Source organism: Salvelinus alpinus, chromosome 12, assembly GCF_045679555.1.
Source record: "Salvelinus alpinus chromosome 12, SLU_Salpinus.1, whole genome shotgun sequence".
Lineage (NCBI taxonomy): Eukaryota > Metazoa > Chordata > Actinopteri > Salmoniformes > Salmonidae > Salvelinus > Salvelinus alpinus.
This window is the reverse complement of record NC_092097.1, coordinates 52,494,919-52,509,976: the sequence shown is the minus strand read 5'-3', so window position 1 is coordinate 52,509,976 and position 15,058 is coordinate 52,494,919. Positions and strand designations below refer to the sequence as shown.

Here is a 15,058-nt window from a genome sequence, read left to right as displayed (position 1 = left end):
CTGGTTAGAGATCCCTGAAGGAAGGGGGTCATGTTATTTGAAGAGATATGATGCTTTGGACTAGTAAATTCATGGGCTTTATTCATTCTTATTTTTAAACATTCCCAAAAATAAAATATTAAATTAATTTCTCATACATACACACACAATGGTTAATTCATAATTGTTTGCCAAAACATATACACTATTAAGAAAAAAATTGGGTAAGATCAGTTAAATGCATAGCTGAAAGCAAACACTAGGTATGGTGGTATTACAAGTAGTAACAGAGTATTATTGCCTCCTAGTGTTCAATCAACATACTGGTCCTTCACTGCACTTAAAGACTCCGAATCTGGAGTCCTTCACTGCACATACGTATTTCCTTAGGACCTTGTCACTTCATTGTCAAAGAAGACATTTTCAAATGTTTTCAGATTACTCCTTTAAGACAATCATCATAACATATACTACAAGTCCAGTCATTTTATCTACTGGGATAAATGTTGGTCTACTGTCTCTCTTCTCCTAAAGAGGAGCAGTCTGCGATCCCAGCTGGTACTACCGAAACACTGCATCAGTGCCATCCCACAGTGTTTCTCTAAGTGTTCCCTGGCTTGTTCTGCCACATCTCCTCTGATCTTTAACTCCTTGAAGTGGTCAAAGTCAGACCGCCCTAGCTTCCTCAGCCTCCGGGCAGCCGAGCGGTAGCACTTCCAGGGCTGGGCCTCCAGGAGGAGATGTTGGCTGACGGAGGCCAGCCGGGACAGGAGCCCCAGCAGGGCAGCGTCTCCGTGGTTCAGGTGGACCCACATGGTAACAGCCAGGCACAGGGAGAGGTGGAAGCGGAAGCCGCCGTGTTGTCTCAGGTAGTCCTGTAGCTGGGTCTGGCTAGCAGCATCCTCAGTGATGTCTAAGGGAATGAAAGAGATGCTCTGGGGGAAAGGGTTGGTCTGTTGGGCCCGGAGGATCAGGGTTTCGTCTAGGTCGAAGCCGAGGAGTTGGAGACCAGTGTCGGGTGGTGTTGTAGAGTCTTCAGACAACACTCTCGGTTGGAGGTGTCTGTACAATGCCACTGTCAGGTCCTGTTATATATTACACATGGATAGATAAGAGAAAATAGTTCATTAGTGACAAGACAACTGACTCAAACTATTCAATCACCGATGATGATCAACTCAGTGATTGTTGTCTTAATGTGTGGGTGGTGGATCAGTTTGTAAAGGATGGTTAACATGATTAAATATTTCTGTGTCTAACGTTAGCTGGCTATCTTAGCTAGCTTTAGCTTACCCCTGAATTGCAGCCAACATCCAGCATCAATATGGTTTCACTGCTGTCTTTGCCATATCCCAAATCCTGAATAAGTGTGGCCGGAATGAGGCTTAGACGGTTCTCTGGTGGGTTGAATGTGTAATAGTTTATAAAATTGCCGTAAGGTGCTGCACCGGGATCATCTTTTTCATCCAGAACTTCACTCTCTGCTCCACATGTTGCCATCGCTGTTCTCACGTGTGCAGCATCAAAATACATCCGACCTAGGAAACATCTACAGAACTTCTATACCGTTCCTCCCACTACGGATTACTCAAGAACCGAACGACTTTTGACCCTCACAAGACTCCGTTGCTTTCAGTTACGGAACAAGTTAACTAGCTAGGTGTGTTGACATTGAGAAGGGTATCAATAATCTGACTATCATTCTATTTTACAAGGTAAGAGACAATGCAATTTACATAGCAATAATTTGAAACTGGAAAAATCACAATTTTTATTTAATGGGTTGATAAAAGCTTGCTAACCTTGATAGCTAGCTAAATTCCATCAGATACCCTGTCTTTAATTAACTAACGTTAACTTCTGATGTTATACTTTTTTGTTGAAATGTTGGCATTTTGTTATCTGTGATAACCACATTGTTAAACACGAGTAAACAAGGAGATGTACGTTATGTAGCTACCCTTAGTTGTACTACAACTTGTCGTTGCTGGATATAACCTCCTCAGAGACCCACATGTATTTGGTTCCGCCAGGAACACCATCACCATGTTGACCACCGCAAAGCGAATCGCCGACTTCGGATACCGGGGGTTTTCTGCCTCGATGATGCTGTTGACACTCTACGGGGGATACCTGTGCACCATGCGGGGATACCGCTTCATGAACAAGCAAAAAGAGCTGCAGGTAGCGGCAGAAAACCAAGACGTGGACGTCCTCAAGCCATAGAGGACTGGAACTGAATAGTTTGTCCACAAAATCATGGACATTTCTGTTCCTCCCATGGGACAACTATTTGGGTGTGGAAGTTTTGTGTGCCCAGACGAGTAAAGGAGAATCTACTCTTCATTTACTGTCAACTTCATCATTTATCTGCTAAAAGGAGAAGGGGCAGAGGACTGGAGTTGACTGAAAAATGGGTTGCCTCCTTCCAGCTTTAACTAAATGTCAAATCAGTCTCTTATCATAACTCGCTCAGGACACACTGAATCATAGTTTGTGTGGCGGGATCTTCAAAGTTATGTAACAACCGTTAATATGAATAAAAACATCTTACACAAATAAACATCTATTTTTGTCTCTGTAGTCAACACTCACATTATTAGCCCTAATACACACATCTATGGATGACCTCCACTGAAGAGGATTCTGTTGGCTTCTATACATTTAAATTCTTATGCATTTCTTAACAAAGACATTTTAAAAACGTTAAACATTCAATAAACGTTGGTCTCATAATAATAATATAGAAACAGTCAACAGAACTGACCTGAAACAAAGTAACTGAACAATTACTTAAAATATACAGTAGTAACTCAAGTCCACCTGACCAATAAAACTGAGAGAAGAGATAATCTCCAGCAAACTGCAGCATCAAACAAATGGAATACAAGCAAACGTTCTATGTTCATAAGGTACTGCAAATATCTACAGACCCATTCACTTGACATCAGGGAATGCACTTTTTTCCCCCTTCATTTCATCAGTTTTGATTCTATGGGTCACAGTAGTGTGTCTATTCATCCATCGTATGCTGTCATAGTCACCGATCATTGTTAGTTCTGAAGAAGAAAAATTTATTAAGAGTCAGATGAATGAAGAAACGGAGTTAAACCGTCCAGGGAACTGGATGAGGCTGGAAAAGCACTTCAAGGTGTAATCTAGGATAGGATGAACTAGTAGTGGAAATGCCTCACAGATATGCCCAATTCTCACTATAGGGCCAACCCCAACAGTACTGGCTCTGATATTGTCCTTTCCAACACAGTACCGACAAATAGTGGATTCGCAGTGTAACCAGGCCAGACATATTTGACCTGGTTCGGCCCTATAGTGTGAATCAGACGGCAGACTCCTCTCTCTATCACCTGCTGCTGGTGCGTATCTGTGGCCAGCTTTTAGTGGTGACGACGTGGCCGTTGGTGCCATTGGTTCCGTTGGTGCCGTTCTCTGCCTTAGAAGAGAAAGCCATTTTAACCCCCCTGTCGTTGGTTCTGTTGGTGTCAGCCTCCTCCTCCGAGCTGCTCTCCACGTCACTGCGGTCATCCTTAGACACCTGACAGACAGAGAAATACAAGGTTACAATTCAAAAGTGAATGACGTGCTTGACATCCTGGAAACACGGTTGCCAGGTCTGAATGAATAATGCACCTTATTTTCATAGGTAAATTACACATAAATTAATAACATGATCTCTTCATATGTAACCCATTGCAGGTCAAAATGTCACTGACTGCCTTCATTAATTCTAACTCAAACTGCACATTCTGGAGTTTAGGAGCAACTGTGAGAAATACCTAATATTCCTAAAGATGACAACCACATTGTTTGGGGGGAAAAGTAAATGAAGGCATAAATAGAATACTTACTGCAGAGAATATATATATATATAGTCATCAGATAGACAGGGCAAGCAAGGAAAAGAGCAGTGGAGGAGGAAGACGAGAAAGACAGGTGGAAAGATAGGAGGATCCCTCTCACCCCAGAGAGAAAAGAAAAGAGCCATCTGCAGAGAGAACGAGAGAAAGAAAAGGTATGAACAGATGTAAAACTGTTCTTCCATAGCCTCCAACATGCAACAGGTGTTATTATTTACCCACTATAGCCTGAGCTAAGGTCTGACATGATGACATTTACACTCCTGAGGTTCTCAAGTCTGGGTCTGTATTCACAACAGTGAATACAGTAACATTGCTGATATAGCATCAGCTGTGTCTTTTAGATCATAATGAATATGATTATATGAACAGGAAGGACCTGATCCTAGATCAGCACTTCTAATCTGAGACGCTGTCCTCATACAGACGCTGTCCTCATACAGGCCCTGACCCCATACAGGCTCTGAACTCACACTCACCTGTCTATATCTAACCTGTACCAGTCCTACATCCCACATCTAACCTGTACCAGTCCTACATCCCACTCACCTGTCTACATCTAACCTGTACCAGTCCAACATCCCACTCACCTGTCTACATCTAACCTGTACCAGTCCTACATCCCACTCACCTGTCTATATCTAACCTGTACCAGTCCTACATCCCACTCACCTGTCTACATCTAACCTGTACCAGTCCTACATCCCACTCACCTGTCTACATCTAACCTGTACCAGTCCTACATCCCACTCACCTGTCTACATCTAACCTGTACCAGTCCTACATCCCACTCACCTGTCTACATCTAACCTGTACCAGTCCTACATCCCACTCACCTGTCTACATCTAACCTGTACCAGTCCTACATCCCACTCACCTGTCTACATCTAACCTGTACCAGTCCTACATCCCACTCACCTGTCTACATCTAACCTGTACCAGTCCTACGTCCCACTCACCTGTCTACATCTAACCTGTACCAGTCCTACATCCCACTCACCTGTCTACATCTAACCTGTACCAGTCCTACATCCCACTCACCTGTCTACATCTAACCTGTACCAGTCCTACATCCCACTCACCTGTCTACATCTAACCTGTACCAGTCCTACATCCCACTCACCTGTCTACATCTAACCTGTACCAGTCCTACATCCCACTCACCTGTCTACATCTAACCTGTACCAGTCCTACATCCCACTCACCTGTCTACATCTAACCTGTACCAGTCCTACATCCCACTCACCTGTCTACATCTAACCTGTACCAGTCCTACATCCCACTCACCTGTCTACATCTAACCTGTACCAGTCCTACGTCCCACTCACCTGTCTACATCTAACCTGTACCAGTCCTACATCCCACTCACCTGTCTACATCTAACCTGTACCAGTCCTACATCCCACTCACCTGTCTACATCTAACCTGTACCAGTCCTACATCCCACTCACCTGTCTACATCTAACCTGTACCAGTCCTACATCCCACATCTAACCTGTACCAGTCCTACGTCCCACTCACCTGTCTACATCTAACCTGTACCAGTCCTACATCCCACTCACCTGTCTACATCTAACCTGTACCAGTCCTACATCCCACTCACCGGTCTACATCTAACCTGTACCAGTCCTACATCCCACTCACCTGTCTACATCTAACCTGTACCAGTCCTACATCCCACTCACCTGTCTATATCTAACCTGTACCAGTCCTACATCCCACTCACCTGTCTATATCTAACCTGTACCAGTCCTACATCCCACTCACCTGTCTATATCTAACCTGTACCAGTCCTACATCCCACTCACCTGTCTACATCTAACCTGTACCAGTCCTACATCCCACTCACCTGTCTATATCTAACCTGTACCAGTCCTACATCCCACTCACCTGTCTACATCTAACCTGTACCAGTCCTACATCCCACATCTAACCTGTACCAGTCCTACATCCCACTCACCTGTCTACATCTAACCTGTACCAGTCCTACGTCCCACTCACCTGTCTATATCTAACCTGTACCAATCCTACATCCCACTCACCTGTCTACATCTAACCTGTACCAGTCCTACATCCCACTCACCTTTCCTCGGACCAAGGCCTTGTAGGCGATCCCGGCTATGAGGTAGGACCAGATGACATGCAGCACCTGTAGCACCAGCAGTAGGGAGTTGAAGAGCCACCAGGAAGGGTATGGACCAATGATCTCCCAGCTCTCAAACAAAGTTGTGTTCAGGATCCTGGAACAAAGGAAGTATCACATCATGAATTAAGATGTGCACAGAAAGTATGTGCACACACACACACACACACACACACACACACACACACACACACACACACACACACACACACACACACACACACACACACACACACACACACACACACGCATGGAAAGCAAACAGACAGCCATACTTAATCCAACCCCTCCAAATGACACACATACATGTTTTTGGAGAGGTGCAGGGGGCTGGCATACTGGCAAGCTCACTTCCTGACAGATTTGATCCGTCTGACCTGGGATTCGAACTGGCAACCCTTCAGTTGTTGGCTCGCCTCTCTAACCGCTAGGCTACCTGCCTACTTTATCTGCTTGGATAAAATAAAAAACTGAAATACCTTATTTACATAAGTATTCAGACCCTTTGCTATGAGACTCCAAATTGAACTCGGGTGCATCCTGTTTCCATTGATCATCCTTGAGATGTTTCTACAACTTGATTGGAGTCCACCTGTAGTAAATTCAATTGATTTGACATGATTTGGAAAGGCACACAGCTGTCTATATAAGGTCCCACAGTTGACAGTGCATGTCAGAGCAACAACCCAGCCATGAGGTCGAAGGAATTGTCTGTAGAGCGCAGAGACAAGATTGTGTCGAGTCACAGATCTGGGGAAGGGTACCAAAAAATGTCTGCAACATTGAAGGTCCCTAAGAAAACAGTGGCCTCCATCATTCTTAAATGGAAGAAGTTTGGAACCACCAAGACTCTTCCTAGAGCTGGTCGCCTGGCCAAACTGAGCAATCAGGGGAGAAGGGCCTTGGTCAGGGAGGTGATCAAGAACCTAATGGTCTCTCTGACAGAGCTTCAGAGTTCCTCTGTGGAGATGGGATAACCTTCCAGAAGGACAACCATCTCTGCAGCACTCCACCAATCAGACCTTTATGGTAGTGGCCAGACGGAAGCCACTCCTCAGTAAAAGGCACATGACAGCCCGCTTGGAGTTTGCCAAAAGGCACCTAGACTCTCAGACCATGAGAAACAAGATTCTCTGGTCTGATGAAACCAATATCGAACTCTTTGGCCTGAATGCCAAGTGTCACGTCTGGAGGAAACCTAGCACTATCCCTACGGTGAAGCATGGTGGTGGCAGCATCATGCTGTGGGGATGTTTTTCAGCAGCAGGGACTAGGAGACTAGTCAGGATCGATAGAAAGATGAACGGAGCAAAGTACAGAGAGATCCTTAATGAAAACCTGCTCCAGAGCGCTCAGGACCTCAGACTGGGGCGAAGGTTCACCTTCCAACAGGACAACAACCCTAAGCACACAGCCAAGACAAGTCTCTGAATGTCCTTGAGTGGCCCAGCCAGAGCCCGGACTTCAACCCGATCGAACATCTCTGGAGAGATCTGAAAATATCTGTTGCAGCGATGCTCCCCATTAAACCTGACAGAGCTTGAGAGGATCTGCAGAGAATAATGGGAGGAACTCCCCAAACAAGCATTGCGCTACACTCGCAATAACCTGTGCTAACCATGTGTATGTGACCACTAAAATTTGATTTGAAATACAGGTGTGCCAAGCTTGTAGCGTCATACCCAAAAAGATTCAAGACTGTAATCACTACCAAAGGTGCTTCAACTTAGTACTGAGTAAAGGGTCTGAATACTTATGCCAATGTCATATTTCAGTTTTTAATTTCTGAAAACCTGTTTTTGCTTTGTCATTATGGAGTATTGTGTGTAGATTGATGATAAAAAAAACAACTGAATCCATTCTAGAATAAGGCTGTAACATAACAAAATGTGAAAAAAGTCAAGAGGTCTGAATACTCTTCCCGAATGCACTATAGTTCTGCTGAATGTTATTTAACCTTTAGTTAACCAGGAAGTCCCATAAACCAGGAAGTCCCATTAACCAGGAAGTTTCCCAAGGGAGACCTGGCAGACAGACAGAGACAAACCATAGAAGGCAGATAATAACCATAGAAGGCTGTGCTGCACTAACCATAGAGGGTAGATGGATGACCATAGAGGGTAGATGGATGACCATAGAGGGTAGATGGATAACCATAGAGGGTAGATGGATAACCATAGAGGGTAGATAGATAACCATAGAGGGTAGATGATAACCATAGAGGGTAGATGATAACCATAGAGGGTAGATGGATAACCATAGAGGGTAGATGGATAACCATAGAGGGTAGATATATAACCATAGAGGGTAGATGGTAACCATAGAGGGTAGATGGATAACCATAGAGGGTAGATGGATAACCATAGAGGGTAGATGGATAACCATAGAGGGTAGATATATAACCATAGAGGGTAGATAGTTAACCATAGAGGGTAGATGGATAACCATAGAGAGTAGATGGTAACCATAACCATAGAGGGTAGATGGGTAACCATAGAGGGTAGATGGATAACCATAGAGAGTAGATGGTAACCATAACCATAGAGGGTAGATGGGTAACCATAGAGGGTAGATGGTAACCATAGAGGGTAGATGGGTAACCATAGAGGGTAGATGGTAACCATAACCATAGAGGGTAGATGGATAACCATAGAGGGTAGATGGATAACCATAGAGGGTAGATGGATAACCATAGAGGGTAGATGGGTAACCATAGAGGGTAGATGGATGACCATAGAGGGTAGATGGATGACCATAGAGGGTAGATGGATGACCATAGAGGGTAGATGGATAACCATAGAGGGTAGATGGATAACCATAGAGGGTAGATGGATAACCATAACCATAGAGGGTAGATGATAACCATAGAGGGTAGATGGATAACCATAGAGGGTAGATGATAACCATAGAGGGTAGATAGTTAACCATAGAGGGTAGATGATAACAATAGAGGGTAGATAGATAACCATAGAGGGTAGATGGCTAACCATAGAGGGTAGATGATAACCATAGAGGGTAGATGGATAACCATAGAGGGTAGATGGATAACCATAGAGGGTAGATGGATAATCATAGAGGGTAGATGGATAACCATAGAGGGTAGATGGATAACCATAGAGGGTAGATATATAACCATAGAGGGTAGATGGATAACCATAACCATAGAGGGTAGATAGGGTAGATGGTAACCATAACCATAGAGGGTAGATGGATAACCATAGAGGGTAGATAGATGACCATAGAGGGTAGATAGTAACCATAGAGGGTGGATGGATAACCATAGAGGGTAGATGGTAAATGGTAACCATAGAGGGTAGATAGATAACCATAGAGGGTAGATAGATAACCATAGAGGGTAGATGGTAACCATAGAGGGTAGATAGATAACCATAGAGGGTAGATAGATAACCATAGAGGGTAGATGGTAACCATAGAGAGTAGATAGGTAACCATAGAGGGTAGATGGGTAACCATAGAGGGTAGATGGTAACCATAACCATAGAGGGTAGATGGATAACCATAGAGGGTAGATGGTAACCATAGAGGGTAGATGGTAACCATAACCATAGAGGGTAGATGGATAACCATAGAGGGTAGATGGATGACCATAGAGGGTAAATGGATAACCATAGAGGGTAGATGGGTAACCATAGAGGGTAGATGGATGACCATAGAGGGTAGATGGATAACCATAGAGGGTAGATGGATGACCATAGAGGGTAGATGGATAACCATAGAGGGTAGATGGATAACCATAGAGGGTAGATGATAACAATAGAGGGTAGATAGATAACCATAGAGGGTAGATGGATAACCATAGAGGGTAGATAGATAACCATAGAGGGTAGATAGATAACCATAGAGGGTAGATGGATAACCATAGAGGGTAGATGGATAACCATAGAGGGTAGATATATAACCATAGAGGGTAGATAGTTAACCATAGAGGGTAGATGGATAACCATAACCATAGAGGGTAGATAGGGTAGATGGTAACCATAACCATAGAGGGTAGATAGGGTAGATGGTAACCATAACCATAGAGGGTAGATGGATAACCATAGAGGGTAGATGGATAACCATAGAGGGTAGATGGATAACCATAGAGGGTAGATAGATGACCATAGAGGGTAGATAGTAACCATAGAGGGTGGATGGATAACCATAGAGGGTAGATGGTAAATGGTAACCATAGAGGGTAGATAGATAACCATAGAGGGTAGATAGATAACCATAGAGGGTAGATGGTAACCATAGAGGGTAGATGGTAACCATAGAGGGTAGATAGATAACCATAGAGGGTAGATAGATAACCATAGAGGGTAGATAGGTAACCATAGAGGGTAGATGGGTAACCATAGAGGGTAGATGGTAACCATAGAGGGTAGATGGTAACCATAACCATAGAGGGTAGATGGATAACCATAGAGGGTAGATGGTAACCATAGAGGGTAGATGGTAACCATAACCATAGAGGGTAGATGGATAACCATAGAGGGTAGATGGATAACCATAGAGGGTAGATGGATGACCATAGAGGGTAGATGGATGACCATAGAGGGTAAATGGATAACCATAGAGGGTAGATGGGTAACCATAGAGGGTAGATGGATGACCATAGAGGGTAGATGGATAACCATAGAGGGTAGATGGATGACCATAGAGGGTAGATGGATAACCATAGAGGGTAGATGGATAACCATAGAGGGTAGATGATAACAATAGAGGGTAGATAGATAACCATAGAGGGTAGATGGATAACCATAGAGGGTAGATAGATAACCATAGAGGGTAGATAGATAACCATAGAGGGTAGATGGATAACCATAGAGGGTAGATGGATAACCATAGAGGGTAGATATATAACCATAGAGGGTAGATAGTTAACCATAGAGGGTAGATGGATAACCATAGAGGGTAGATGGATAACCATAGAGAGTAGATGGTAACCATAACCATAGAGGGTAGATGGGTAACCATAGAGGGTAGATGGGTAACCATAGAGGGTAGATGGTAACCATAACCATAGAGGGTAGATGGATAACCATAGAGGGTAGATGGATAACCATAGAGGGTAGATGGATAACCATAGAGGGTAGATGGATAACCATAGAGGGTAGATGGATAACCATAGAGGGTAGATGGGTAACCATAGAGGGTAGATGGATACCCATAGAGGGTAGATGGATAACCATAGAGGGTAGATGGATAACCATAGAGGGTAGATGATAACCATAGAGGGTAGATAGTTAACCATAGAGGGTAGATGGATAACCATAGAGGGTAGATGATAACCATAGAGGGTAGATGATAACCATAGAGGGTAGATAGTTAACCATAGAGGGTAGATGGATAACCATAGAGAGTAGATGGTAACCATAACCATAGAGGGTAGATGGGTAACCATATAGGGTAGATGGTAACCATAGAGGGTAGATGGGTAACCATAGAGGGTAGATGGGTAACCATAGAGGGTAGATGGTAACCATAACCATATAGGGTAGATGGGTTACCATAGAGGGTAGATGGTAACCATAGAGGGTAGATGGTAACCATAACCATAGAGGGTAGATGGATAACCATAGAGAGTAGATGGATAACCATAGAGGGTAGATGGGTAACCATAGAGGGTAGATGATAACCATAGAGGGTAGATAGTTAACCATAGAGGGTAGATGGATAACCATAGAGAGTAGATGGTAACCATAACCATAGAGGGTAGATGGGTAACCATATAGGGTAGATGGTAACCATAGAGGGTAGATGGGTAACCATAGAGGGTAGATGGGTAACCATAGAGGGTAGATGGTAACCATAACCATATAGGGTAGATGGGTTACCATAGAGGGTAGATGGTAACCATAGAGGGTAGATGGTAACCATAACCATAGAGGGTAGATGGATAACCATAGAGAGTAGATGGATAACCATAGAGGGTAGATGGGTAACCATAGAGGGTAGATGCATGACCATAGAGGGTAGATGGATAACCATAGAGGGTAGATGGATAACCATAGAGGGTAGATGGATAACCATAGAGGGTAGATGGATAACCATAGAGGGTAGATGGATAACCATAGAGGGTAGATGATAACAATAGAGGGTAGATAGATAACCATAGAGGGTAGATGGCTAACCATAGAGGGTAGATGATAACCATAGAGGGTAGATAGATAACCATAGAGGGTAGATGGATAACCATAGAGGGTAGATGGATAACCATAGAGGGTAGATGGATAACCATAGAGGGTAGATGGATAACCATAGAGGGTAGATATATAACCATAGAGGGTAGATGGATAACCATAACCATAGAGGGTAGATGGTAACCATAACCATAGAGGGTAGATAGGGTAGGTGGTAACCATAACCATAGAGGGTAGATGGATAACCATAGAGGGTAGATAGATGACCATAGAGGGTAGATAGTAACCATAGAGGGTGGATGGATAACCATAGAGGGTAGATGGTAAATGGTAACCATAGAGGGTAGATAGATAACCATAGAGGGTAGATAGATAACCATAGAGGGTAGATGGTAACCATATAGGGTAGATGGTAACCATAGAGGGTAGATAGATAACCATAGAGGGTAGATAGATAACCATAGAGGGTAGATGGATAACCATAGAGGGTAGATGGATAACCATAGAGGGTAGATGGATAACCATAGAGGGTAGATGGATAACCATAGAGGGTAGATGGATAACCATAGAGGGTAGATATATAACCATAGAGGGTAGATGGATAACCATAACCATAGAGGGTAGATGGTAACCATAACCATAGAGCAGGGGTGTCAAAGTCAAATGGACGGAGGGCCAAATAAAAAATTTAGCTACAAGCCGAGGGCCGGACTGTTCGAATGTTCATTGAAAAAATTTTAAATGACGCATATAGTCTAGTGAACCTAATTGAACCTACTGAAAACCTAACAAATATATTCCAATATGATCAGATAAATAAAGCAATATTTTCTTATGGCTCTGTCAGTAATCTTTAATTTTCAACAGACACAAAAGACAAATTTCCTTTATATAAAAATCCCCATAACATGAACATTAAAGGAAAGAAACCGGTATTCAAGGCACCATCAGTAGCCTATATTTTCTATTTTAGCAAAAGTGGGCTAAATTTACTTCAAAGAAAAAAACAATAATAGCAATTTTCTATCATCCACTCAACTGAAATATTTTTAAAATATAATTGGATTGAAATACAATAAAATAAAGTGCAAAAATCTATTAATCAAAAACAGATGACTCGTAATGTCACACAGAAAAGCCATTTCACACAGAAACATTTCGTCTCGGAGTTGTGTTGTGTCTTTCCCTTTGCTGTCCAAGAACAGACAAATCTCCTCACGAAGCTCGAAACATCTTTGAAGCACCTTTCCCTGGCTTAGCCATCGCACCTCTGTGTGATAAGGCAAATCACCATGCTCCGTTTCTAACTCCATCAGAAATGCCTTGAACTGGCGGTGATTCAAACCTTTGGCTCTGATAAAGTTAACTGTGCGCGTGATGATGCTCATTACATGCTCCATTTTCAAGGCTTTACCGCACAACGCTTCCTGGTGTATGATACAATGATAAGCTGTCAGCTCACCTGTCGCGTTTTCCTCTTGCATCTTTTCCCGTATCTTCGCCACCAGTCCACTCCTGTGTCCACACATCGCAGGTGCTCCGTCGGTTGTCAAACCCACGAGTTTTTCCCAAGGCAGCTCCATCTCATTTACACATCTTGACACCTCTTCATACAAATCATGCCCCGTAGTTGTGCCATGCATAGGACGTAAAGCCAAAAACTCCTCTGTCACGCTTAGGCTGGAGTCCACTCCGCGGATGAAAATTGACAACTGGGCAATGTCAGAAATGTCGGTGCTCTCATCCACAGCCAAGGAATATGCAATGAAATCTTTTCCCTTTTTCACAAGCTGCTCTTTTAGATTGATGGACAACTGGTCTACTCTCTCGGCAATGGTGTTTCTGCTCAGACTCACATTTAAAAAGAGTTGCCTTTTTTCTGGGCAAACTTCGTCACAAACTTTAATCATGCAGTTTTTGATGAAATCCCCCTCCGTAAATGGCCGGGCTGATTTAGCGATCTCTTCTGCCAAAATAAAACTGGCCTTGACAGCAGCCTGGCCTTGTGATTTGGCTTTTTTGAACAGAGCCTGTCGAGATTTGAGGCCTCGTTTTAATTCCTCTGCCTTTTGTAGCCTTTGTTCCATGTCCATATTCTTGTTTTTGTCCGCGTGTTTCGTTTCATAATGTCGTCTCAGATTATACTCTTTCAGTACCGCCACACTTTCTCCACACAGAAGACACACAGGTTTTCCAGCTACCTCCGTGAACATATACTCCGACTCCCACCTTGTTTGAAACCCCCGGTTCTCAGTGTCCACCTTCCGTTTTGCCATTTTTGATGGGTATCTGAAAGTTAATTTTACTGTGATGCTGACGACTGCTGTGCCAATAAATATTGAAATGAAGCAGCCTACTGCTCGGTGCGTCACCGTTGCATTGTGGGAAATGTAGTATTGGTGCGTGTAAAAGATCTGCGGGCTGCCGGCTTGCTGCGGTCTGCGGGCCGGTTCTAATAATAAATCAAGATCATCCCAGGGGCCGTAAAAAACCTTCTCGCGGGCCGGATGTGGCCCGCGGGCCTTGACTCTGACATATGTGCCATAGAGGGTAGATGGATAACCATAGAGGGTAGATAGTAACCATAGAGGGTGGATGGATAACCATAGAGGGTAGATGGTAAATGGTAACCATAGAGGGTAGATAGATAACCATAGAGGGTAGATAGATAACCATAGAGGGTAGATGGTAACCATAGAGGGTAGATAGGTAACCATAGAGGGTAGATAGATAACCATAGAGGGTAGATAGATAACCATAGAGGGTAGATGGTAACCATAGAGAGTAGATAGGTAACCATAGAGGGTAGATGGGTAACCATAGAGGGTAGATGGTAACCATAGAGGGTAGATGGTAACCATAGAGGGTAGATGGTAACCATAACCATAGAGGGTAGATGGTAACCATAACCATAG

At 43.5% G+C, this 15,058-nt stretch overlaps 3 protein-coding genes across 5 annotated transcripts in view; 1 reads left to right on the top strand and 2 right to left on the bottom strand.

The window, feature by feature from the left end:
* Positions 1-54: 54 nt before the first annotated feature.
* bcdin3d (BCDIN3 domain containing) lies at positions 55-1,512 on the bottom strand. The gene is made up of 2 exons (XM_071336796.1): positions 1,273-1,512; positions 55-1,064 (listed from the first exon to the last, which is right to left on the bottom strand). Exons 1-2 carry the CDS (start codon positions 1,510-1,512, stop codon positions 471-473), a joined length of 834 nt encoding a protein of 277 aa, XP_071192897.1. The 3' UTR covers positions 55-470.
* Positions 1,513-1,725: 213 nt separating this feature from the next.
* cers5 (ceramide synthase 5) overlaps positions 1,726-15,058 on the bottom strand; it is a 68,924-nt gene continuing 55,591 nt past the window's right edge. The window contains exons 9-11 of one of the 3 annotated variants that reach the window (XM_071336792.1): positions 5,938-6,094; positions 3,846-3,982; positions 1,726-3,532 (exon numbers count right to left, since the gene is read on the bottom strand). In XM_071336792.1, coding sequence (XP_071192893.1) covers positions 3,064-3,532; positions 3,846-3,982; positions 5,938-6,094 — 763 coding nt within the window. In that variant the 3' untranslated portion in view covers positions 1,726-3,063. The remainder of the gene's footprint in view (positions 3,533-3,845; positions 3,983-5,937; positions 6,095-15,058) is intronic. The other 2 variants (XM_071336794.1, XM_071336793.1) reach the window with 2 other exon arrangements.
* Positions 2,026-2,542, top strand: LOC139536339 (cytochrome c oxidase assembly protein COX14 homolog). Its single transcript, XM_071336797.1, has one exon. The coding sequence runs from the start codon at positions 2,026-2,028 to the stop codon at positions 2,203-2,205; it is 180 nt and encodes a 59-aa protein (XP_071192898.1). The 3' UTR covers positions 2,206-2,542.